This window comes from Neltuma alba, unplaced genomic scaffold (genome assembly GCF_004799145.2).
Source record: "Neltuma alba isolate B1F8T4 unplaced genomic scaffold, ASM479914v2 tig00004229_pilon, whole genome shotgun sequence".
NCBI lineage: Eukaryota > Viridiplantae > Streptophyta > Magnoliopsida > Fabales > Fabaceae > Neltuma > Neltuma alba.
In genome coordinates this window covers 42,107-67,622 of record NW_021633614.1, presented here as the reverse complement: position 1 = coordinate 67,622, position 25,516 = coordinate 42,107, and the positions used below count along the sequence as shown (strand labels likewise).

Here is a 25,516-nt window from a genome sequence, read left to right as displayed (position 1 = left end):
AATTTATCCAATTAAATTTTTAAAAAATGGGTTAATTTGAACTTTAATAATAATTTGATTTATATTATATGCGTTGATATTTTTAAACTATATATATTTGATAATAGAATATTTTTATACTTATATAACTTGTGATTCTATAATTTGAATTAGAAATTCATGAGTTTCAACAATAATGTTTCTCACATTAAAGTAAAATAATAGTTAGATTGCAAAATTTAAAAATAAAATTCTTATAAAGAAGAAAAACTTGATATTTTTGTTATGAAAGAAAAGCATACTTATGAAGAAAAATAATTAATTATAGTGATAATGAAGTTTCAAAAGATTAATGATAGTGTTTATTTATTGCACAATTGCATTATAGATAAAACTTTTAGATGTTGATATCTTGTTAATGAATGTTTTAGATGTTCTCAGATGTTGATGAATATTTATATATGATAATATTTTATATTTGTGACTTAATTTTATTCATATTTATATCTTTTATTAATAATTTTATTGGTTTATTTTTATATTTTTATAAAAAAAATATGATAAATATAAAAAATAATATTTTTTCTAAACGGGCCAAAAGCCCGCAGGCCGGCCCTGGCCCTGTAGTTTAAGGGCCGGGCCTAGCAAATTGGGGTATTTTTAAAATTTCAGCCCTGGAGGGCCGGCCCTTTTAAGCCCGCCAGCCCTGAAGGGCCGGCCCTGATTCCCGGCTCTACTCCTAATATTCTAGTACTAATATTATTTTAACATTAACACAAATTATTTATTATTTGATCCAACGATTGAGATGAAATTCTGATAAGAAAATGAAAAAGAATGATTTTGAGAGGATCCAAACGCCTCTCTCGGGTGATCATTGGTGGTCTTCTCCTTTGAAACTCCGATTGCTCCCTTCAGGTTCCTCATTGTTCTCTCCCACCCATACTTTTTTGTTTTTGGTAGTTTCTATCATGATAATGATGATCAAGAATAAAAATTCTATGAGGCATTTAGGTGATTTTGAAAACCTTCGCTGGTTTGGGTTGTTCATTTCTATCCTAGATATCATAATTCATTGTGGGATTTGCTTTGTTGGTCTCATTTTATTTCCTTTGCTAAACAATGGTTCTTACGGTTATTTCATTAATGATCCAACAGTAGTAATTTTCTTCCGGGGATGTTTCAATTGTGAATTTGAAATCAATTACTCCTACATTTGGTGAGTTGTTGTAATTCAAAAATATAAAATTCCTTAGCTGTAAAAACTTCATTGGCGTCATATATGCATTTACACGTCGCTCACTAGTGAAATACAGAACTTGGGCAGCTAGCAACATGTTGAGAATCTGTAATGCCTCCCAAGAGTAAGAACTTGATCTTTGGCTTTATGCAGAGGATATTTAATAACTGCTCTAAAAGTTTAGGAACCTGAGTTTCAAATTAGCCAAAGTCCTTTGGAGTGGAGCTGGACAATTTGGTTAGCCTTCAAATCTTGTGAGTACTAAACTTTGAAATGTTTTTAAGACTCAGAGCTTAGCTAAGACACTACCAAAAAAATATCTGATTAGTGACGGAATTTACTGACGGAATTTTTATTTAGCGACGGAATCAAATTACCGGTGGAATTGGTTCCGTTGCTAATTTTTTCGTCACTAATTGGATTACAAATTCTATAGGTAATTGCCGACGAAATTCGGTAATTACTGATGGAATTTTTCCGTCGATAATTATTGACGGAATTTCAATTCCGTCGCTAATATATTTTTTTTAAAAAAAGTTAAAATGCCACCTCACCTTAGCCGCCACATGTCACCACTTCATTTTCACGTGTCGCTGCCTCTTCACCTCCTCCGCCACGTGTCAGTGCCCCCTCACCTTCTTTGCCACGTGCCATTGCCACCTCATCTCCACATGTCGCTGCCACCTCAACTCTGCCGTCACGTGTCACGACCTCATCTCCAGGTGTCCCTACCACCTCACTTCTGCCGTCACGTGTTACGCTATCTCACATGCCACCTTGTATTGCCACATGTCGCCATCATATAATTCCTCTTCAAAGTGACTTCTCCACGGCTCAAACCAAAGACCTCGCTTGTACACGCGCGCAACTTCACCAGTTGAGCTGCAATGAACTTACTAACTTATTATGCAAAATTAAATATATATATATAATATTCGCTTACACAAATAATTATTTATACATATATATATATTATTAGAAACTAAAAATAAACTATATGATAATTTTAATTGTAACTATTTTTGTAACAAAATAATTTTTAGATATTCGTTTTACTATTTATTTTATAATGCTTTATTTTTTAAAAAAATTATTTTAAATATAATATTAATTTCCAATGACACTAATTTTGAATTTTAAATAGTCAATAATTTTTCATAAATATATTTTTTAAATTTAATTCTTTTATTTAATATTTATAAGATATATAATTTAATTATATATTTATTATATTATATTATATTATAGCCACGAAATTAGCCATGGAAATTAGATTAGCGACGGAATAATTTTCCATGGCTAATTCCATGACTAAATTAGCCATGGATAAGTATTCTGTCGTAAATCATAATTATAAAACTTTAGTCACTGAATTAGCCACGGAATTTTCTGACGGAAAAAATTCCGTGGCTAATTTTAATTATAAAAGTTTAGCCATAGAATTTTCTGACGGAAAAAATTCTGTGGCTAATTAGTTATGGATTAAATTTCATCACTAATTCCGTGGCTAAGTTACGTTTAGCGACGGAATTTTCGTGGCTAATCCATCAAAAATTAGCGACGGAAATTATTCTATCACTAATTCCGTCACTAATTCCGTCGGTAATTAGCTGTTTTTTTGTAGTGATAATACAGAAGCTTGAACTCTAGAATAATCATACTGTTATGATTATAAGCTTAAATTGTTAAGTGAAGTTCTTGGTTTGAAGGTTTAAGAAACGAAGTTAAAGTCCATTAATAGTTCCAGGAATAATATACTTTTAACTATAATATTCTCTTGTCAAAATATTCTATCTCAAAAATGATATTGCAGATGCAAAGTGATATATTAATCTTACATTCATTTTCTTTTTCACTGCATGAGCACAAACTTGCAAAACAATAGGCTCCAGGGATTGTTCCTGGTAGCTTGGGAGGGTTAGAATACCTCCACTTTCTACATGTTTAATTAGCATCAGAAAAGAAACATGTCATAAAATCATATGACAGTACTTTTATTTCTATCTGTTTTTCTGTGCATCATTCTTTGCTTCGCACAATATATTAATTTCGATTGGCAAAAAGATAATTTTTTATTTTCCGGATATGTTCTCAGTTTTATTAAAAAAAAAGTATGCAACTATAATTTCAAAATAGGCTGAAAAACCATTTTATAAATTTAAATTCTATTTGGCCAAAATACATAAGAAGTATAAAATTAATTATCCTTAAGAGACTTCTACAACAATAATTGTTTCACATATAACGGTAGAGAATCGAATTCCGAACTGCTTACCTAAGGCACAGAAAAAGTCTTCACCACTCATATGTTAAGTTGAGTTATCCAAGTTTATTTTACGGACCAACCTGTATTTTCTCACTTACTTTTTATAATGAATAAAAAGTATGTGTAATTAAACTTGCACTTTCAAGAGAATAGAATAATGCATTTTATACAATTTTTCTAGGGATTCAAAACATCATCAATGTTGCTCAAAGGATCAATTTTTTACATAAGCTTTAAAAACTAATTTTAAAAAGTAAAACATATATCTAATTTTTTATGCATGTTGTGTTGCTAGAAAACATATAAACTTTTAACTGTTTTTCGCTTTTTCGCCTATAAATAATATGAATGCTAGTTCATAAAATCAAACTTTAAAGTTGGATCTTGATTTTCTTAAGACCATAGTTTTATGTCATGGTCCTTTAGGGGGTGTTTGGATGAGGCAAAACTATGGTTTGGAGAATAGCTTCTGGAGAATAGATTTTGAAAGAATAGCTTTTCTGAAAAAGTGATTCTGATAAAGTGAGAGTGTTTGGATAATTATTGTCAGAAGTGCTTTTTGATATGTAGAAATTATTAAAAAGAACATAAGTTTAAATGATAATTACATATAAGATATATTTCATGATATATGTTTATTTGAAGTAATAAATTTGTTAATAATATATATTTTGGCAACATAATAAATAAGACATAAATAATATAAATAGTAAAAAATTAATGTGTATATATATTAATAATATAATTAAATATGTTTTGAGGAAAATGATTTATTTTGCCAAAAAAAATATTATTATTTCTTAAAGATGAAATCCCATAATTTTTTTTTCACAAAATTAAATAAGCACACAAAAAAATTTCATATGAATTGTCTTAATAATAAAGGTTGCAACGAAATATATTTGTCCAAGTAGTTTTTTTTTAACAACACATTACATTATCTAAAAAGAAAAAAGGAAATAAGAAAGACATGGCTATTCTTGTATATAGTGAACAATTTAATCTCTTATGGAGTCACGAAGTCGAGCCATGTGAGATGAAGATTCTATTGATGAAGGTATATGTGAAGACCCAACTCCATCATCATCATTATTTTCTTCTGCATAAGAACCTTCTTGTTCAAACTGAATGAAACCAGGATCAGAAATGGATGTTGATCTAATGAAGTTATTTATGGCCATCGTTGCACAAACAATTTGAACCTGTGTTGGAAAGTCATAGCTCGGCATGTTTCCTAAAATTGCAAACTTACTCTTCCAAACTCCAAAAGTTCTTTCAATAGTGCTCCGTAGACTTGAGTGCAAATAATTGAACGCCTCATTCTCATTTTCAAATGCAGATGACCTTCGAAAATCAGGGAGATGGTAGCGTTCACGTCTGTAGGGACCAAGATATCCCATGGGTGTCGGATAGCCAGCATCGACCAAATAATATTTGCCTACATGAAATATATGATTGGTGTTAATAAACTTTGTTTTCTAACAGTTAAGCATAAATAAATTGTAGCAATTTAAAATATACCTTGAGGCGGATGGGGGAAGTTCATGGAAGGAGTTATGAGGGCGTGGTCAAATATACGAGCATCATGCGCACTACCTTCCCATCCAGCCAATACAAAAGTGAAGCACATGTCCCAATCACAAACCGCCATTACATTTTGCGTCACTCTTCCTTTTCGGTTAATAAATTTTGTTTGCTCAGTTGCATCAACAATGCATGAAATATGTGTTCCATCAATTGCTCCAATAGCATGTTTAAAAAAGGGCCAGTATCGACCACCGGGCCGTATTTTTGTATGCAAATGCTGAAATGTTGGATCTTTTGGTTTGATATTGGACATAGCAAGTCTACAGCATGCCAATAAGACATTATGGAAATGTCTACTAATTGTCTCCCCTGAATGTTGGAATCTTTCTTGCTGCATCCTACTACTAAGCGCATGGCCAACGGTATTTAAAAACATTGCAACCATTTCATGTATCCCAACATTTCTAGTTTCCCTTAGACCGTGTTGTTGCAATTTTGTGCAAAGACTAAAGAACACTTCCCTTTCCATCCTAAACATGTTATAACAACGGGTGGAATGGCCTTGTAAAACATCCCTTACCCATGCCTTGCTTGTATAAATACTTGTATGCTGGGGCTCTTTACACAAATGAAGAGAAGCATATCCACCAACCGCTACTGCAACTTGATTAACCCGTTTGTTCCGTCGTTTACGATACTTTTCCGCAATTTTAATTTCATCAGCCATTTTTTGTCTTGTCCTGTGCACATAGACATAAAATTTAGAAACCCTGATATGAAATTACTAAACATTTAACAAGAAAATAAGTTCTTTAATTCCTACAGAAATTTGGAAGTCACATAATACAATAGTGCTGGTTACATAATTCCTAAAAATATACATAAATTATCACAGTCATCTTCTAAGCAACACAAAAAGTAGTCAAATACTATAATAAGCAACACAAATGAAGTCTCAATCCTTGGTTGCATGCTTCAAGAAGATCAGGAGTTTTTCCCTCTTGTTCTTCAGAGCCACATACATCTCCCTTGCAGCTGGCTTGTCCATGAGGAGTGTTGTGCACCGGCCAAACAGATCAGGATCATCAGTAACTTCATCAACTTCATTAAGGTGCTCCATGACTCCAGCAATTGACGTCTCATAAGCACGTGCTTCTTCTTCTAGCTTCCTAGCACGTGCTTCTGAAATCTCTTCATGTTCACGCTGAGAGTCATTTTCATTTGCTTGAGCTATCCTGCTTAGTGCATCTGCTATTTTCATAGTGGTAGTGGGTTTCTTCTTCATAGATTCACCTTTTTTTCTAACCCCTAATGAGTTACTAGGTCGACTGCCCCCTGTGCTTCTACCCCCACGAATGGTTTCCTGTCTCATCCCAGTGTTGCCTCCACTTCCTCCACTATTGTCATTGAATGTGACCGAATTAAACTCCCCGCTTATGCCAGTTGGTGCTCCTAAAAGTTCATCACTATCTCCAGACCCTTCTTCCATATCATCTTCAGGAACTCCTTCGCTTGGACGAAGTGTCATGGAAGAAGGTGCCCATGAATGTGGTCCAGTTGCAGCTATAGACCCAAAGAGTTGAGTCAATTCAGCCCGAAACTGAAGCCCTCTTTCTCTAAATTTCTCGTAGCCAGGAACTTCCTGCGCATTCAACACCAAAAATATAATACATTATACAAAAAACGTTAACATGTGAGAAAATACAAGCTCAAATAAAGTTAAACCATTACCACTATTTTCTTCTCCCACCAATCATCAGGGGCACTAACAGTATTCCTTTCGGCATCCCATCCCAAACCTGTCTCACGGAGCAGCCTATCCCATAACTGCCACTCCTTTCGCAGGATATCATATTTGTTTTTCAATTGGATTCTCGTATAGACTCTCCCAGTCTTTGCAGTGAAGCTGTCCACAACACTTGTCCAAACAGGTTTTGTCAAGCTAGTTCCTTTTCTTCCCCCTTTTTCAACTTCTTCAATGCACAGGTCAATAAAAACTTTTGTGGTTCTTATATCCCATGAAGCTTTTCCAGTTTGTTTACTCATTATACTATAGACCAATTATAATACTTCAGTCATCACAAGGTCAACCCAAAAAGCATGCCATTCAATCCAGGAGATATGATATAATAGGTATAGTATTTAACAAGTATAGTCGCATGTTCTTTTGCCATTCACAAACAAAAACACAGAAGCATAACTTAAATTATGAAGTAAAGAGACTAGCCAAGAATTTTGGTATACCGCTACTTCTACTTCCTCAATACTAATTTCTTTCAAGCAAACCTATAATATCTCAAGAGTGGCATTAATTACTTTCGGAATAGAAATGGCGTTTCATATTTAGCTACATTATTTTCTAACAGAGAGGGGAACCAAAATATCTTTGACCATAAAAATAATCCTCATGTTCTCATTTCAAAAATATCATTATAAAAGGTAAATAGACAATTTCAAGGTTGAGTTTTGATCATCATAATTGACATGTTAACACTAGAGATGTACTGATCATTTCCTACTTGAAAAATAATAACAAATTAGATATCACCATATTCATAGTATAATTTAGTGTTTGTTTTGTGTAATCGATCACTCTCTTTTCCTTTGGGCATGAGTTTATGATTTTGTTCATTATTGCAGAAAAACGAGGCCCAAGATGACTCTTCCCATATTCTTGACGACATTGGTGCTTGGTTTCCTTGAGTAAGCCCTGTTCATTGTTCATACTGCACCCCTACTTCTTTCTAATTAACTTTGTTTTTTGTTAAATTTCTCTTCAAATACATGCATGCATGCCCACACACTCTCTCGGCTTGTGGCTCCAACTTTTGATCGACACCCTAATGATGCTCCCTACATGATTCATTCCTCGGTTTTATTTTTTAATTAATAAGGAGAATATATTCTGATTAATTAATCCATCACATGCATACTCTAGACGAAATTTATCATCACCATACGTATTTATTACATGCATACTCTAAACGAAATAAGTGATTTTTAGGATCATTGAAGCATGTTTAGCCCGTACAAAAATGGATCAAAGAAAAAGCTTGCGAATGGTGAGGTTTTCCTCAAGAATTACAATTTGTACCTTCTGAATATGCTTTACCCAAAACAAATCCAAGTTCTGCAGCCACCAAACTTGGCATAATTCCATCATAGAACTAAGAAAGAATCAGATGAAGATACAATGGGGTTTTAAAACTATTGACTTGTAAAGTTAGAAACTTGAATATCCAATACAGGGGATCCCATTCTACTCTCACATACCCACGCAAGCAAAGATGGATTCAGAGGGCAATATGGATGACTTCTATCGGTGTTATTTGCGAGTGAAGAAAGAAAAAAAGAAAATTTTCATTTTTAGATCGAGCTCAACTGAAACTCAACATTGTTTCTGGTTTCTCAATAACATCATTTTCTGTCATAGCTGATCGGTGTCAAGCAAGCAACCAACAAAATCAGTAGCTATAAGTGAACGTAGCATAGGCAACCGGTGAAACCAACATCTGTGTCGGAAAAAAAAAAAACGACGCTGGACGGAACCTCTGTTTCGGGGAAAAAAAACGACGCTAGACGGAATTTCATAATGCACCACATCTTCAGCCACCTCCAACAAGGAAGAAGACAGCTCACCTGAAACGTTGGATCTAACTGACGGAAGAAGACACGGCGACCAGAGCAATCGATGACCCGACGAACTGAACACCGGAGATAGCAAAAATCTGTGAATGGATCTTCTATTGGCAAGCCTCACCAGCGCTGAAAGTCACGGCTCAACGACCTCATCGGTGGCAAGAAGACCCGTCGAGCTTCAGAAGGGGCGACGGCGGAAGAATGATATGCGCTTGTGTTCTTGGCTGAGTGATGGAACCGAACATAGCGACTTGAGATGGACTAACTGGCGACGATACCGGATATGGAAGGCTTGGATCAGGCAACCCAATACGCAATCTTCTTCTCAAAGGCCGAGAAACACCTCGCCGGCACTGAAATTCCTTAGCAGTTCACGATCTCACCGGTGGGATGAAGAGGCGACGGCACAAGAGAAGACAAATCTTTAGAAGCGGCGACGGCACAGGAGAACTGAATTCTTCAGCAAGGGCGACGGCATAGGAGAAGGGAAATCTTCAGAGAAATGGGAGAAGGGGCGACGGAATGGGAGAGAAGATTCTTCTGAAGGGGCGACGAAACGGGAGAACTTCAGAGAAACTGGAGGCTCGCCTTCGAACGAGAGAAGAGGGATTTTCACCGTTGGAAGCTACTGAGGGACCAATAATTACTCCAACGACTATTTTGACTCCTCAGAAGACTCCTCAGAAGCGGGTGGCGTGCAACTTCAACCGAAACCAAGGTTTCCAGCTCAAAACCATGGTTTTGCTGGAAACCATGGTTTTTAAAATTTTAAGGGTGCTTGGCAAATTTTTTGCCAAACCATGGTTTGGCAAAAAACCCAAACACCCCCTAATCTATTCTTTGAAGAACTTATATGACCCATGCTATGCACAGAAATTGAAGCAGAGTTATTAAAATATCTCTTCATTATTTTAATGTATTTTTAGGCCATTCTCTCCTCTCATCTTCACGGATTATGTTGATATAAATGGCTTACACAGATGATAAAGAGAAAAGGATATTGGGACTATTAATTATGCGCCCAACTTCTCGTTTAACTAATTTTGAACGAAACAACATTTTAATTTTTTTTTATTTTCAACTTGTAAATTAAAATCATCCCTGAACATTTCTCAACTATGGCTTTCACTCTATTGAGAAATCTTGTAGGAAAAGATGGCAAAGAAGAGTATAGTATGATCCCTCAAAATGAATGGCCAAATCTCCATGGTGAACATTCAACAACAAACCACCATTTTCACTCTAATTTAATTTCCACGCGTCAGACAAAAGTATCCGTCCCAGGCTTCAGGATGCAGTTTCGTGGAAAGCTCCATTCAATTACTATAAGAAAAAATTTATGGAGAATAAAAAATTTATGAGACCTTAATGCCAGAAACGAAACAAAATGGATTCAAGAAAAAAGAAAAAAATCATTGAAAAAAATAGTTATTGTCATCAAGAAATTAAATACCTTTGTCCAATTATTGGTTTCACAAAGGAGACCCTTAAAGAGTTTAACGAAGGAAATTCGAACAAAGAAAACGTATCTCAGAAAAGGATTCATAACAACTCACTAACTATTTCCTAGCAATTTCTTGAGACGTTTAAATTAAACCAACTTATTTTCAAGTGTCAAAACCACTCCCATAAATATAAAATATAAATTTTATAACAACTTTACATTTTCAATATCTTTATGTCTCACTATGAATTAATTGCATGTGGATGGACTAGAAATATTGATATATGCATATTTCGAGTTGTAACGGAGTGTCAACACTCAAGCTTGTTGTTTAATTTACAATGATATATTAAAGTTTTAAATATTTGTCTATAACAGTAAAAATAAATTGCTAGGGGAAAAACAGATTGTGTTGGCGGGAAAAAGCAAGGTACCTGCCATTACTTAGCAAATTTTTCACAGGAGCTTTGATCCCTTTAGTTTCAGAGGGGAGACTTTGACTTTTGTTGTGAAGAAAAAATGAATAGGGAAAATTTATTTGATCATAAGCCTTACGGTTATTATATTATAGAGTTATGAGTCAATTAAAGTCTTTCTCTCACATTTTCCAGATCTCCCTCAATAAGGCAGAATATATTCCCATCCATGGGTCAAGCTTCACAATTATTAATACATATTTTATATTATATCTAGTCTTTAATATAAAAACTAATTGATTAATTTGAGTAGATTAAAAAAACTAGTTAAGTTAATTATTTGTAATAAATATGTGTTTTTTTCCTAAAATATTCTTACTAATTAAATGTATTAGTCAGAATTATCATTATTATGAGGGCTATATTGAGAAAAATAAATATTTGAGGGGGAAGGGGAATAGATTGGGTTGGTGGGGAAAAATTAGCAAAATTTTCACAGAGCTTCGATCCCTTTGGTTTGAAAAAGGAGACTTTGACGTTTGTTGTCAAGAGAAAACGAGTGGAGAAAAATTATTGAGTAAAATACCTGAAATCTCTTGTATTTTGTTCTAATTATATCAGCCTCCCATTTGTTTTGAAAATATATACTCAAATTTAAACTGTTGACTCCGTTAAAATATTTTAAAAAGTACTTTTTTAATTAAAATTTATATTAAGATACTTTTATTTACTAATCTAAATATTGACTAAAATTCTTTTGAGGAATTTAAAATTTTTTCCTTAATTTTATTTTTTATTTTTACAAATAGTTAAAACCTTAAATGAAAATTTGATTAATTCTTTAAATAAATATATAATAGATTAAATACGTTATAATGTTTCTAACAAAGTTTTTATTTCAAAATTTTAAATTATAAATTTAAATAATTTTTATAGTCTATCAAACTTAGACAATTTATACTATAAGATCAAAAAAATATTTATTTAATATATTTTCTAGTCATTTAAAAGAAATCTAAATAAATAAGTTTCATTATGCAGTGAAAAATTAAAATTATAAAATTTTATTGCATATTAAAAATTTGAAAATACGTGTTAAAATTGTTTTATATTGTATCAAAAATTGTTTTTTGACAAATACAAATGTTTCAATAACTTTTCTATTAATGACAAGTATTTTAGTCAAAATAGAAGTTTAAAGTCAAATTTAACAGTTACCTAATGTTGGATGAATATAAATGAAATCTTAAATATATAAAGAAGGTCTGTGTAATATGCATTTTAATTTTAAGGAAGGTTTATATACATTTTTATAATAGAAAAAATTTCTGTAATTTAAATAAAATAGAAGGGTAGTTAGAGTATTTTATTTAAAATTATTTGAACATAAGCCCTATGGGTATTAAATTGTAGAGTTATGAGTCAACTAAAATCTTACTATAAAGTCTGCTCATATGTATCATTTCTGGTTATTGTTTTCTTGCTTTGGAGATAAGGGCATAAAACTGAAGTAGAATTATTAAAATATCTTTTCATTATTTTAATGTATTTTAGGCCACTCTCTCCTCACATCGTCACGGATTATGTTGACATAAATGGCTTACACAAGTGATAAAGAGAAAAGGATATTTAGACTATTAATTATGCGCCAAACTTCTTGTTTAACTATTGTATCTTAGTTGTTTTGAACGAAACAACATTTTAATTTTTTTTATTTTCAACTTGTAAATTAAAATTTCGTTTTAAATAAATTAAACTTGTGGATGATGGTTTCTTGTCAATCACACCCGTCGTCTTTGGCGAAAATAAAAATCATCCCTGGACTTTTCTCAACTATTGCTTTCACTCTATTCAGAAATCTTGCAGGAAAAGATGGCAAAGAAAAGTATAATCTGATCCCTCAAAATGAATGGCCTAGGCTCCATGGTGAACGTTCAATAAGGAGCCACCATTTTCACTCTAATTTAATTTCCACACGTCAGACAAAAGTATCCATCACGGGCTTCAGGATTAACTATCATCTATGCTTTAATTTCAAATTGATGCAGTTTCATGGAAAGCTCCATTCAACTACTATAAGAAAATATTTATGAAGAATAAAAAATTTTCTATGAGAACTTAATGCCAGAAACGAAGCAAAATGCATTCAAGAAAAAAAAATCATTGGAAACAATTAGTATTTGTCATCAAGAAATTAAATACCTTTGTCCAATTGTTGATGTCATAAGACCCTTAAAGAGTTTATCAAAGTAAATTCGAGCAAAGAAAAGGTATCACAGAAAAGGATGGATTGATAACAACTCTCTAACTATTTCCTAGCAATTTCTTGAGATGTTTAAATTAAACCAACTTATTTTCAAGTATCAAAACCACTCCCATAAATTTAAAATATAAATTTTATAACAACTTTACATTTACAGTATCTTTATGTCTCACTATGAATTAATTGTATGTGGATGGACCAGAAATATTGATATATGCATATTTCGAGTTGTAACGGAGTGTGAACGCTCAAGCTTGTTGTTTAAATGATACACTAAAGTTTTAAATATTTGTCTATAGCATTTAAAATAAATTATTGGGGGGAAAGCAGATTGGGCTGGTGGGGAAAAACAAGGTAGCTGACATTACTTAGCAAATTTTTCACAGGAGCTTTGATCCCTTTAGTTTCAGAGGGGAGACTTTGACTTTTGCTGTGAAGAAAAAATGAATGGGGGAAAATTTATTTCAACATAAGCCTTATGGCTATTATATTATAGAGTCACGAGTCAACTATAGTCTTTCTTGTTTTGGTCTCAAATGTTCCAGATCTCCCTCAACAAGGAAGAATATATTCCCATCCATGGGTCAAGCTTCACAATTATTAATAAATTATTTTTTTGACAAATCAAGAAATTCAAGTGATTTTAGATTTCCAATCTCCTTGGGTATTTCTCCACTCAATAGGTTCCTTGACAAATTCAAGGAAACCAATCCCAACAAGGATACAAGTTCTCTTGGTATTTCTCTTGATAGAGCATTGCTAGAGAGATCAATGCTTTTAAGAAGGAATTCTGACCTCATAACCATGTAGTCCTCCTCTTTCCAAGTCAAAGTTATGTAGAATTCCAAACTATCAAAGATATTATAATACCATGTTGTATTGATGGTATAATAATGATACTCTTACTTAAGTTGATGTGCTTTTGTTCCGTAATAGTAAAATTTTGAAGGTAGGATGGAATTTAATTGGATAAGTTATTATGAGAAAGATTCAAGAGTCGAATTTGTGTAAAGTGGCAAAGATGCATAGGTGGACTTCCATATAAATTATTCATCCATAAGCTTAGAATTTCCAACTGTCCAAGGTTTATCCCAATCTATGAAGGTATTAGTCTTGACAACTAATTCATTGACACATCCAATAATAATAAATTGGAGCAATCCACCAAAGACAAAGGAAGTTCTCTGGTCAAGCTATTGTTTCTTAATACCAAAGCTTCCATATTCACAAGGAGGCCTACAGAAGATGGGATCTCTCCCCACAAATTATTATTGCTCAAATCAACAAATTGTAATGAGTCTAGTTGGCTCTAGCAATTAGGTAGATGCCCCTTTAATTGATTGTTTGATATGTCCAAAATGAGAATGCCTCCATCTTCAGTTTGGCTACATACAAGTGGCATCAAATTTGAGAATTTATTTTTAGAAAGATGAAGTTTTGATGCTTGCCCAAAAAAGGATGGAACCACACCTTTAAAGTTCTTCGAAATCAAACCCTTGGTTGGCCGATGATTGAACTTGAGTGGTAAATTTAAGATTTGACCACAAAATTGTTGAATGAGATGTTCATGTAATCTAAATCTTTCAATAGTTGCCAAAACCATTCTGGTGTAAAATCAAAAAGACTACCATTAGAAATATCTAAAGAGTATAATTCATGTTGATTACCAAGCCAATATGAAAAATTAGGACCTATCATGCAAGAAACCATAAGCCTATCTTGTAATTGGAAAGGAGGAATCCAACTATTGCTAATTTTCAAGGTAATGGATTGCGAGAAAATGATAGAACCCACAAATTAGAAAGATTTTTGAAATGAGATCTAGTAATTGTCGATCCCAAGTCATTATCATTGAACCGCAAATATTTCAATTGAGATTGTGATCCTAAGCTTTTGGGTATTTTTCCTTTTAATTCATTGTAAGAGAGATTCAAATGTTGCAAAAAGGAAAAAGCCGAAAGATTAGGTAACATGCCCGTCAATCAATTTCCTGGAAAATACAAACTTTGTAATGAATGTCTATCACGCCATAATGTATTAGAAATCAAATTTAAAGGTCCCCACTCAAGTTATTGTAGCCAAGTGTTAAGCTCTTCAATGCACATATATTCCCTAGTGATGTTGGGACTTCACCTTGGAGATCATTAGAGTTGAGATCAAGAATTTTAAGAGAGTTCATTGTGTTTCCAAAACTTTGAGGAAGGGAACCGCCAAGCAAGTTACTATTTAGGTGCACTTCATGAAGATTAAAGGTAAAGTTGGAAATCCAATAGAATATGGTTGATGATGTGAAATGATTAAGAGACATATCAAGATGGATAAGAGAAGTAAGGTTGGGATTGAAAGATGTGAAGATAAGATTATTTGATGAAAGGCTACAATTTGTCAAATAATGTTATTGAAGAGTGAAGCCAAAGTTCAGTTTTATTACTGACATCAAGTCATTATAAGACAAATCAAAAACAATGAGGGAAGAAAAACGAGAATGAGAAAATAGATAGTAAGGATCATTAGCTGAAAGACTGCAATTTCTTAGATAAAGCTCTTGAAGGTTGGAGCTGAAGTTGAGGCGCCATTGAAATAATGATGAGCTCAAGTTGTTAAAGGAGAGATCAGGAATGACAAGAGAAGAAGAATAGTTGGAAGGAAGGTTATGGGCATAAGTGATGCCACATTCTGTTAATCATAGTTCTCTTGGTTGTGGCAAAAGTTTGCCAATCATTTAGAGCCAAAGATGAGAATAAGGTACTTTCCTAATAACTTGTCTTTCCCTTTACTCTTCTCCCCAACCAAGTCATCCCAAGCATAATATTTGATTTAGGGGAGGCAAAGTTTTAATAAACTTGAAACCGAATGGAGTCGTGCAGTCTTTATCTACTATCGGATTAAAAATAACTTTGTAAATTTTCCCAATATTTTCATTCTATCCTTCAAGTCTAATAACTAAGTCGGCACTGGCCACTGATTTATCTACAGTCATCGTCACTGGCTGCTGCGAATACATTAACCACTCGCATTTTTTGGCGGTCCCAATGATCACTTGTCTTCTCGGCCATGTCTTCCTCTTTATAAAAACCTAACCTCGTTACCAATTTTCAACGCTCTCTTAACCCAATAAAAACTATAACAAAACCACCTCATACTGCTTTGTTGATATAATCTTCTTCATTTAAGCATGCCTGCCACTGGTGGTTCCAAAGCTTTATGGCGACGGTGTTTGGCCTCAGCAATCCGAACCGCCTTAGCCTGTACCATCGTTGGTGGCATCACCCTTTTCGGTCCTTTCTCAATTCAACAGACGATCACCTTCCCTGCATTCTCCTACATCACAGTTATTCTCATTGTAAACGATGCCACCTTGGGTGACACCTTGCGTGGTTGCTGGCTTGCGCTTTACACCACAGTTCAAAGCTTAGGTCCTGCGATATTGAGCTTGTGGTTTATAGGGCCGAGCCGACTGACGAAGGAAACTACATCGTTGGCGGTGGCGCTGGCCGCATTTATGGTGGTGGCTTTGTCGGCTGAGTGGACTCATTTGATTGCTACACGCATAGCACTGGGCGAGATAGTGATTGTGTACGTCATGGCTTATGTTAATGGTGCCCATGCCGATCCTGTCATGCACCCTCTCCGCCTGGCTGCCAGTTGCGCCATTGGAGTCTTGGCTTGTATTCTCGCATTGCTCATACCCTTCCCACGTCTTGCGTGTCTTGAGGTAAATTCTCTGTGACTATTTGCTTTAACCTAGTGTTTTATAGAGTATTTTGAAGATAGGATGAACGTCCAGAAAATTTATCATTCACTATAGTACAAAAAAATTGATTTTCAGCGGTGATAAAAACCACCACTAAAAGTTTTTGACGGTAACAAAAAGTCGTCACTGAGTCCTTACCGTAGCAACTGTGGTTGATATTTGTCAGTGGGAACAAAAAAATTCACTGTTGAAAGTATAGTTTCAGGGATGACTTTTGTCATTACTATAACTAAAAAATGTTGACACTAAAAATTAAGTCGCTATAAAAAAATATACGTTCAGCAGCTGAAGGTAACAATTAAGTTGATTTGAAATTTGATTATATAATTTATCATTTTAATGCCAAGTATGATTTTTTACAATAACAGTTTTCTTTATTATTTATTACAGGGGTGACTTTTGTCACTACTATAACTAAAAAAGTCAGCCACTGAAGGAAGCAATTAAGTGGATTTGAAATTTGATTATATAATTTAATTTATCAGCATATGTCAAAAATAAATAATAAACAAAACTGTTATTGTAAAAAATCATACTTAGCATTAAAATGATAAATTATATAATCAAATTTCAAATCAACTTAATTATGGCCATATAATATATAAAATAAAATTCAGCAAAAATATATATATAATAAAATAAATCGAAAAAATTGCAAATAAAGACCCCAATACCTAAAATTGCGATTTGTTATTCTAAATTTGAAAAATAGCAAATACGGACTCGGTCTCATTTTTGTAAATATGAAATATGGGTGAAATGTTTGAAATGCCCTCAGCCAAATTGTGATTTGGTCTACTGAAGTTGTCATTCGCTAAAGTGAACTTGTTATTTCTCATAGTCAACTCATCATTTGGCATACTCTTAGCTAAATTATGATTTGGTCTACTGAAGTTGTCATTCGTTAAAGTGAACTTGTCATTTCTTATAGTCAACTTGTCATTTGGCTGAGAGGCATTTTAGACATTTTACCACGATTTCATATTTGCAAAAATGAGACTGAGCTCTTATTTGCTATTTTCCAAATTGAAGGTCCCAAATCACAATTTTACATATTTGGGGGGTCTTTATTTATAATTTTTCCAAATAAATATCTAAATTTTAAATCGTTGGCAAAATATATATAAATATATAATCTATGGTTAAATGAGATATATTTGAGATATAGTAGTATTTTACTATTTCTGGTCCTTAATATAAGAACTAGTTGACTAATTTGAATAGATTAAGAAAATTCGTTAAGTTGGTTATTTGTAATAAATATGTGTTGTCTTTCATAAAATATCCTTGCTAATTAAGTGTATTGACTAGAACTACTGTTATTACAAGGACTATCTTGAAAAAAAATGAATAAATATAGAAGACCAAGTGAATTGGGGTCTTATATTTAAAACCAAAATAAAAGTTAAATGAGTTCTTATATTAAGGACCGAATGTGGTATTTTACTAAGATTAGAAAAGGTGAAATTTTTTATTATGTATTTGATAATTTTTTATTAAGTAGCTGCGTTGATTTTAGTTACTTAGAGTTAATCATCATCAATCAACAAGTCATAATATTTGAAGGAGCAAAATGAATAGTTTATTCGAATTCATTTATATATTTATACTATATTGATTCATATATCTAAGCTATAACATTTTTTATTACCTTTTCAAATTATTTTAAATGGGATCACATGATCATGATCTTTTAATAACAATAAGAAATCAAGTTTACCTACAGGCTGTTGATTGAGATGATAGCGGCCTCACTCCAATAAGAAAGAGAACACAAGTTCGAATATCAGGAAGCGCACTTGTTAAGAGAACTATCCTTTAACCACTCCAGACCTGAAAGGGATTAGTTTCAAGCCCAATGTGACTTGGGGATACCCTTCTTTCATCTAAAAAAGAAAAAAGAAATCAAGTTTAAATTTGTTCATTTGAAATTTGTACTCATCTAATTATATTAACCCCTTTGATTATATTATTTTCCGCTCATCTTTCTCATGCAAATCTTCATCATCAAATATTATCACTCATTTAAGTACACTCACACTAGTTTAACTATAATCATCTCTCCCTCATAAACTTAACTATGCTATCCCTTTCAATTATAATGCATTTCTCTCGGGCACACCATCTCACTTTCAATTATATTTTAATTACATATTACCTCTCTCTCAACACACTCTATTTCTCACTACCTTCTCATCTTTCATTATCTCTCAAACGTACATGTCTCTCTCATGTATGCTTGCACCCCATTCCTCGCACACATTCTTAATTCTATTTTACATGTGTAATCATAACATCTCTATCTCATACACACCCCCACCCATTCTACCTCCTCCTTTCTCTCTCACTCACTACATTATCTCTCTCTGCTAACTCTCCCCCTAACACAATAATACATAAAAAGCTTTAGTTATTTAGAGTTACTTATATCAATAAAAACAATTATGATATAAATATAATAACTTTTAATAAAAATAATAAAGGAAATTTGAAAAACACTTTCAGCGGCGACTAAAATGTTGCCATTTAAACATACTTTCAGTGGTGACCTACTATCTGTGTTGCCACTAAAGATACTGCGGTGACAGAAAGTCATACTTTTAGAGGTGGCATTATTTGTCGCCACTGAATGTTGTAACGTTTAGGGGCGACCACATGCAGTCGCCGCAAAAAGTCCTACATTGGGTGGCAACTTTCATGTCATCACTAAAAAGTCCCACTTTCGGCGGTGACTTTATTGTGGCCGCTGAAAATCGTTGCTGAAAGTGATTTTTTTTTATAGTGGTAATTGGCATCAAACTCTGTAAAGTAGGACGCATACAAGAGTACTGTAGCTTCTCACACGATCACATTTGTGTGCGTTCCAAAAGCCCCATGATCATAATTCGCGCACCATCACCACTGGTACCACTATGGAGAAGAGATGCTCCATAGAATAAATGCTACGTGTGCTCTGTCTGCTATCCATGTACATGTGAACTACAAGGCTCAATATTAACAGTCGAGCGTGGCAAAAGAACAAAAATTGGTTCGTTTTCATTCCTTACATAATCGCATGCTGACATTAATGATATTCTATATTGGTGTTTTGTGGCAGTTGAAACAGAACAACAAGCTGCTGGCTCAGAATACCTTTGAGAGACTGAAAATTCTTGTGAAGGCAATATGTGAAGAGGACAAGATAGCTGCAGTTGCATTGATATCTCGTGCCAACTCTTTGGCAAAAGGCCGAACAGAGCTCCTTCATAATATCGCACGTTGCCAGGTGCATCTTTCTCTTCGCTATGAATAAAAATTAGTTATATGCGAATTTGGCATATGTTCGTTGATAATAAATATTAAATGTTTTCTATTCAAATTTTTAATCTTTAATTTTCTTTAATTAACAGGAGGGCATGAAATGGGAGAGGCCTGCCTTTTTGAGACCCCTTGACTTGAGCTCGAGAGATAGGCTTGAAGAGGTAGATACAAATTGAGAGGCATGGAAATGGCTTTAAGGACCATTAATTCATTCCCCGTTACAATTCTTGATAAGGATCTTCAACACAACCTTAACAGACTTGAGGATTACGTTAGCTTAACCATAAAGAATCCTAAACACAACATGAATGGATGCTCCCTGACCGTTTCTGAACCCAGTACAAAAAGTATGACACACTTTCTCCAATCCCTTCAAACCATTCCAATAGCGAACCAAGACCTGCCCAGCTTTTTCTTCTTATTTTGCGCCAAACTCCTTAATAAAAAATCGATGGCCAAATCCCCATCTCCCATTGAAGAAAAGAAAATTGAAAATCCCACCAAGTCTAAAAAAGAGTGGGCTGACTGGGCAAGGACATTAATAGTCCCAAAGCTTGTTCCAGCATTTAAATGCTCCCTCTCTTTGGGCCTTGCAGTGTCGTTGGGTATGATTTACAGCAAACAGAATGGGATCTGGTCTGGACTCCCAATGGCCATAAGCTTCGTATCAACCAGAGAAGCAACACTGGCAGTAGCAAACGTTAAATTCCAAGGGACTATGATAGGGATCACGTATGGAGTATTAGGTTACTTCGTGTTCGAGAAGTTCTTGCCTATAAGATTCCTCTCTCTTCTTCCTTGGTTCATTTTCACGAGTTTCCTTCAAGAAAGCCGAATGTATGGAAAAGCTGGTGGGATTTCCGCAATCATTGGGGCTGTACTTGTATTGGGCAGGAAAATTTTTGGGCCATTAAGTGAATTTGCTTCGGCTAGAATCATGGAGACCTTCATCGGGCTATCTTGTTCTATCCTGGTGGATCTCATCTTCGTCCCCAGACGAGCTTCTTCGTGCGCGAAAATTGAAATCGCTCAATGTCTAGCCTCACTTCGCGAGTCCTTTGGATCTCTGAGTCTTGTGGGGAAAACAAGCTTGGAAGATGGCGTAGAGAAGTTGAGAAATCATGTTAACGAATTGAAAAAATTTGTTGCAGAAGCAAACCAAGAACCAAACTTATGGTTTACGCCTTTTCACAGTGATTGCTACAATAAGCTTTTGAAGTTGCTATCAGAATTGACGGATCTCTCGCATTTTGAAGCTCACGCGTTAAAGATCCTCCGGCATGAATTCCAGAGAAATGAAACTTGCTGGAAAGAGACCGCAGAGGCTACGCTAGAAGGCGACATTGGAAACATAAGGGAAGTAATTTGTTCGTCTGTAAAAAGTCTTGAGGAATCTGTAAGATCAAATCACTCAGATTTCTTGAGAAAGAGTTTGAGAAGAATAACATAAACTATGATCTTGAATTGGGGAAGTCTCCAAAATCTAAAATCCGATTGGCTTCTGGTTTGAGCGAAGATGACGTGAAAAGAGCCATTGGGTCATATCTCCAGCACTCGAGGAGCGCTGTTGACACCATATATGGGGGCGAAGAAGGTGAGAGGGAGCGGAAGAGTGAAGTTGTTCTGAGTTTGAGCGCTTTGGGGTTAATCTGTTTGAATGCATATATGCTTAAGACAGTGGAGATTGAAGACGCAATAAAAGAGCTAGTCCAATGGGAGAATCCTTCAAGGGAGGTTAATTTGTATCACATAACTTGTAAAATCCACGCTCTACCCAAATGACAAGTCCAGATACATAATTGCAATATCATTGCGTACTTCAAATTTTAGGAAAAAGCTCCTCACTGACTTTGGATTGCATGAAGTCTCACCTTACTTAGCAAGAGTTTGTTATCAAGAGTATAATCATTTTTATGCATTAACTTATAATCTAAATCTACCGATACAATAATATGTTACAAGTCTTTAGAATAGATCTGCGAACACGACTGTACCCAAGACTGGGAAGCAGGCTTCTGGTAACAATTCAACGGCAATTGTGTGTACATCATTAAAGAGCCTGTTTAGTTAATTGGTAGGAATTCAAATAAAGTCGTTTAAATCCAAATAGGTTATTATGAAAAATATTTGTCTTGTTTGTGTAATTTTTATAAAATCTTGATAAATTGTGATTTTACCCTTCTATCGCACTTTTAGGAGATAAGCAACAAGGAGTAGCTTATACGTTTGAAAAATCCCGATTAATTTTCAGCAACTAAATTTTCTCCTATCTATCCTTCCATACTCTTCCAAAAATCTCTTCTCAATTATTAACTTCATGCCTTTTTTAGTAATTATACATCTATAAGTGATTTTAATAAATGAAAACCAAACATAATCATAATTCTTAAAATCACTTAAAAAAATCTAAACAGAAATCACGATTAACCAGTGTCACTTATAGAATTTACAATTATCTAAAATCACACTTATATATCTATGGATATTCATGTTCTTCATTCGGGCACGTCATTATTCACCATGTCAAAAAACAAAATTATTCAACAGATTGGAATAAGATATCACTGACACTAAGATTAAATCTCCTCCTATTAAGGTAAATTTTCAATAGAAGATTAATCAATAAAATCCATACTTTCACTGCTAAAGTTAAAGGGCAAAAAAAAAAAAAAGCACAGCGCAGTTAAAACTCAAGTACTGTTTTATTATTTTCTACAGGTACTTGTCATTGCACCAAAATCTTATTCACTCAAAAGTTTACCCATATTACATGTCAGCTCCTAAACTAACAACATTGTGTACAAACAAAGATAATACGTAGATTATTGCAGGATGAATGTTAAATTTGTCAACAAAAACAATTTAAAGTCATTTGGAGCTAACTCGTGCAGTAAATATAGAGGCAGATTCTTTTGAGTAGCTATCAATAGTTTAAATCCTCTTGAAATAATAAAAAAAATATTAAAAGAAAATCTAAATCGAAAGCAGAATATTAATCAATTATCTGCGCTACTTTTTTTCCCCCCGCCAGCATCAGTGCTGTCTTATTTACCGCTAATGTACCGCGGACTTCAAATCCTTTCAACTCCGTGCAAGAATATTAAATATCACTCTCATTTTAAATACGAATCATTCGTGGGAAGAAATTTTAGTTAAAAAATTGAAAATACTCCCTCAGGTACTTTTTATAAGATTTTATTAATTAAATTATACGGTTTAAAAAAACAGTTAAAAACATTAAATATGTAAAAATCAAAACTTTTTTTTAAAAAATATTCTTATTTAATGAGGGAGCAAATAAAATTAAAAAATATCAGTCATGAGATAAATGATGAAAGAGAATTAAAAAATTAATTAGGAATAAAATTGATAAAAAATATTTTCTAATAAAATTTATAAAAAGACGAAACCAATTCAAATTTTGAGATTTTATAAATAGAAGGAGTATGAAGTCCACGTGTCTTACTTTTCCAAGGGAAAATGACAAATTAAGAAGGTGAAATATCTGAAATTCCAATTTAGGAAGCTAAGGAAATATAATGACAATGAGGGAAGTCCTTCCCAAATTAGAATTTTGAAATTCAGTGAAATGACAAAAATACCCTTTATCTTTTTTTTAAAAAAAAAATAAGCCCCTCACTGGTGGCCAGCGGCGGCGGTGGCGGACGGTGAGGGGCTTAGTTTTTTTATAAAAAAAATATATAAAGGGCATTTTTGTTATTTTACTGAATTTCAAAATTTCAATTTAGGAAGAACTTCCCTCATTGTCATTACATTTCCTTAACTTCTCAAATTGGAATTTCAGATATTCCACCTTCTTTATTTGTTATTTTCCCCTTTTCCAATTAATTATTAATTAATAACTTAAAAGTTGCAACGGTATACGTACGGAATTTAATATTATCTAAAATTCTTAATATAAAAACTTATTTGACTTTTATTTTGGTATTAAATATAAGACTCCAATCAAATTTGTCTTTCATGTTTATTCATTTTTTCTCCAGATAGTTCTTGTGATAATAGTTGTTCTAGTTAATATACTTAACTAGTAAAAATATTTTAGGAAAGATAACACCTGTTCATTTTAAATAACTAATTTAACTAATTTATTTAATTTACTCAAATTAGTTAACTAGATCTTATATTAAGGACAGAAAATGGTAAAATAATTTATTAATTTAGCCAGTAAGGTCTTATCCAAATGACGTGGCAACGTAAGCAAGGTATCGTTCAACACAACCCGCGCAGTAGCCGCACATGTAGTCTGTTTTTGTAGAGCGATAAGAGACCGGAGACTCGAATTCAAGCAACCTTCGTCCCTCCAACAGAATCAGCTTTTCTACAATTCTTAAATTTAATCGGTCCCTAAGCGTGTTATGGCTTCTCAATCTGCCCTTCTCCGGATCTCAATCCTCGTCACTTTTTCTCCTTAAATTATCTTTTCCAAAACGCTGCACTCATCTTCTGCACCCAACCAAATAGATAATCAACTGTGCCCAAGGCGATCAAAGATTTATCGCTAGGATGGTCGAATTGTGGTTTGAAATTTCTTCTTCCCGTTTCTTAATTTGTTCTTCACTATTCCTGAGCCATTATTGACTCTGCATCTAGTTGTTTGAGGTCACTTGATTTAACATAAAATTCTAGCAACCAATTTACTTTTTATGTGTAGAACCACTAGATTATTCACCATAGCGTCATTTATCGAAGTAACACCTCATTCCTTTTTTTGCTGTCTGTCGTTGCCACTTTCATGGTAATGGTCTTCTCCTTTTCATGAATTCGAAGCCTCCGAAGTCGAATTAAGTTAATTCTTCATTTTTCGGCTGGTTTTTTCAAATTAGTTCAGCGTTTGTTGGGAGACATTTAATTTTCCGGATACCTGTTATTCTATATAATGGCTCGCTGGTCATGGTTGTTTGGATCACAACTGTGGTTGGGGATTTTGGTTGACCCTTGGTTAAACGCCAGATCAGGTCTATCACCAGCTTTCTCTTTCTCTTTTATTCTGCTTGTCGCCGAAGTCGCTCTTCACTATATCTGAGCCATTAACTCTGCATTGAATTGTTTTAAGTCAGTTGATTGACTTGTTAAAATTTTCACGATCCGTTTGATTTTGTGTCGAAATACTCAGATATAACGAGTGTAAGGAATTGACTCCTCGCAAATTCGTGCAGGAATTAGATTTTAGAGGTTTGGACAATGGCAGCGAACTCTTCAAATGGAGATCAACAAAAGGCAACAAAATGACCTCCCCTGCCATCCCCTTTGCGTTTGTCAAAGTTTTATCAGGTGGAAGTATCGCATATCATTTTTTGTTATGAGAATTTCGTATCAATTCGATCCGGTTGTTGTCACGTTTTTCTCTGCTAGTAGCTCTCAAGTGTCAACTTTTTTTTGGTAAGGAAAGGGGCTTAAAGCCCAAAACAAACAAAAATTACAGCAAAAGACAAAGAATACTATCTACCCCTCTCATAAACCATTCCTGTACGATCCGCAAAATGCTACCAGCGAACCTTTTCTTGAACTTGAGGCCATATCCGAATATCATCATCAAGAGACATGCCCAAGTTAGCCAAGGCATCAGCACATTTATTGCACTCACGTGGGACGTGAACCACTCTCACTTGCCAATCCTTCCTGCACCAGTTCCATATTCTCAGCAGCAACCGACTCTCCATTCCTCTC

General features: G+C 33.9%; 2 protein-coding genes and 1 pseudogene across 2 annotated transcripts; 1 reads left to right on the top strand and 2 right to left on the bottom strand.

The window, feature by feature from the left end:
• Positions 1-4,483: 4,483 nt before the first annotated feature.
• Positions 4,484-5,231, bottom strand: LOC114744012 (uncharacterized). Its single transcript, XM_028932194.1, has 2 exons — positions 5,007-5,231; positions 4,484-4,923 (listed from the first exon to the last, which is right to left on the bottom strand). The coding sequence occupies exons 1-2, from the start codon at positions 5,134-5,136 to the stop codon at positions 4,484-4,486; spliced, it is 570 nt and encodes a 189-aa protein (XP_028788027.1). The 5' UTR covers positions 5,137-5,231.
• Positions 5,232-5,967: 736 nt separating this feature from the next.
• On the bottom strand, positions 5,968-6,540 carry LOC114744011 (uncharacterized). The gene has a single exon (XM_028932193.1). It carries the CDS (start codon positions 6,538-6,540, stop codon positions 5,968-5,970), a length of 573 nt encoding a protein of 190 aa, XP_028788026.1.
• A 9,409-nt stretch (positions 6,541-15,949) lies between these two features.
• On the top strand, positions 15,950-21,624 carry LOC114744010 (uncharacterized; annotated as a pseudogene).
• The last annotated feature ends 3,892 nt before the right edge of the window (positions 21,625-25,516 follow it).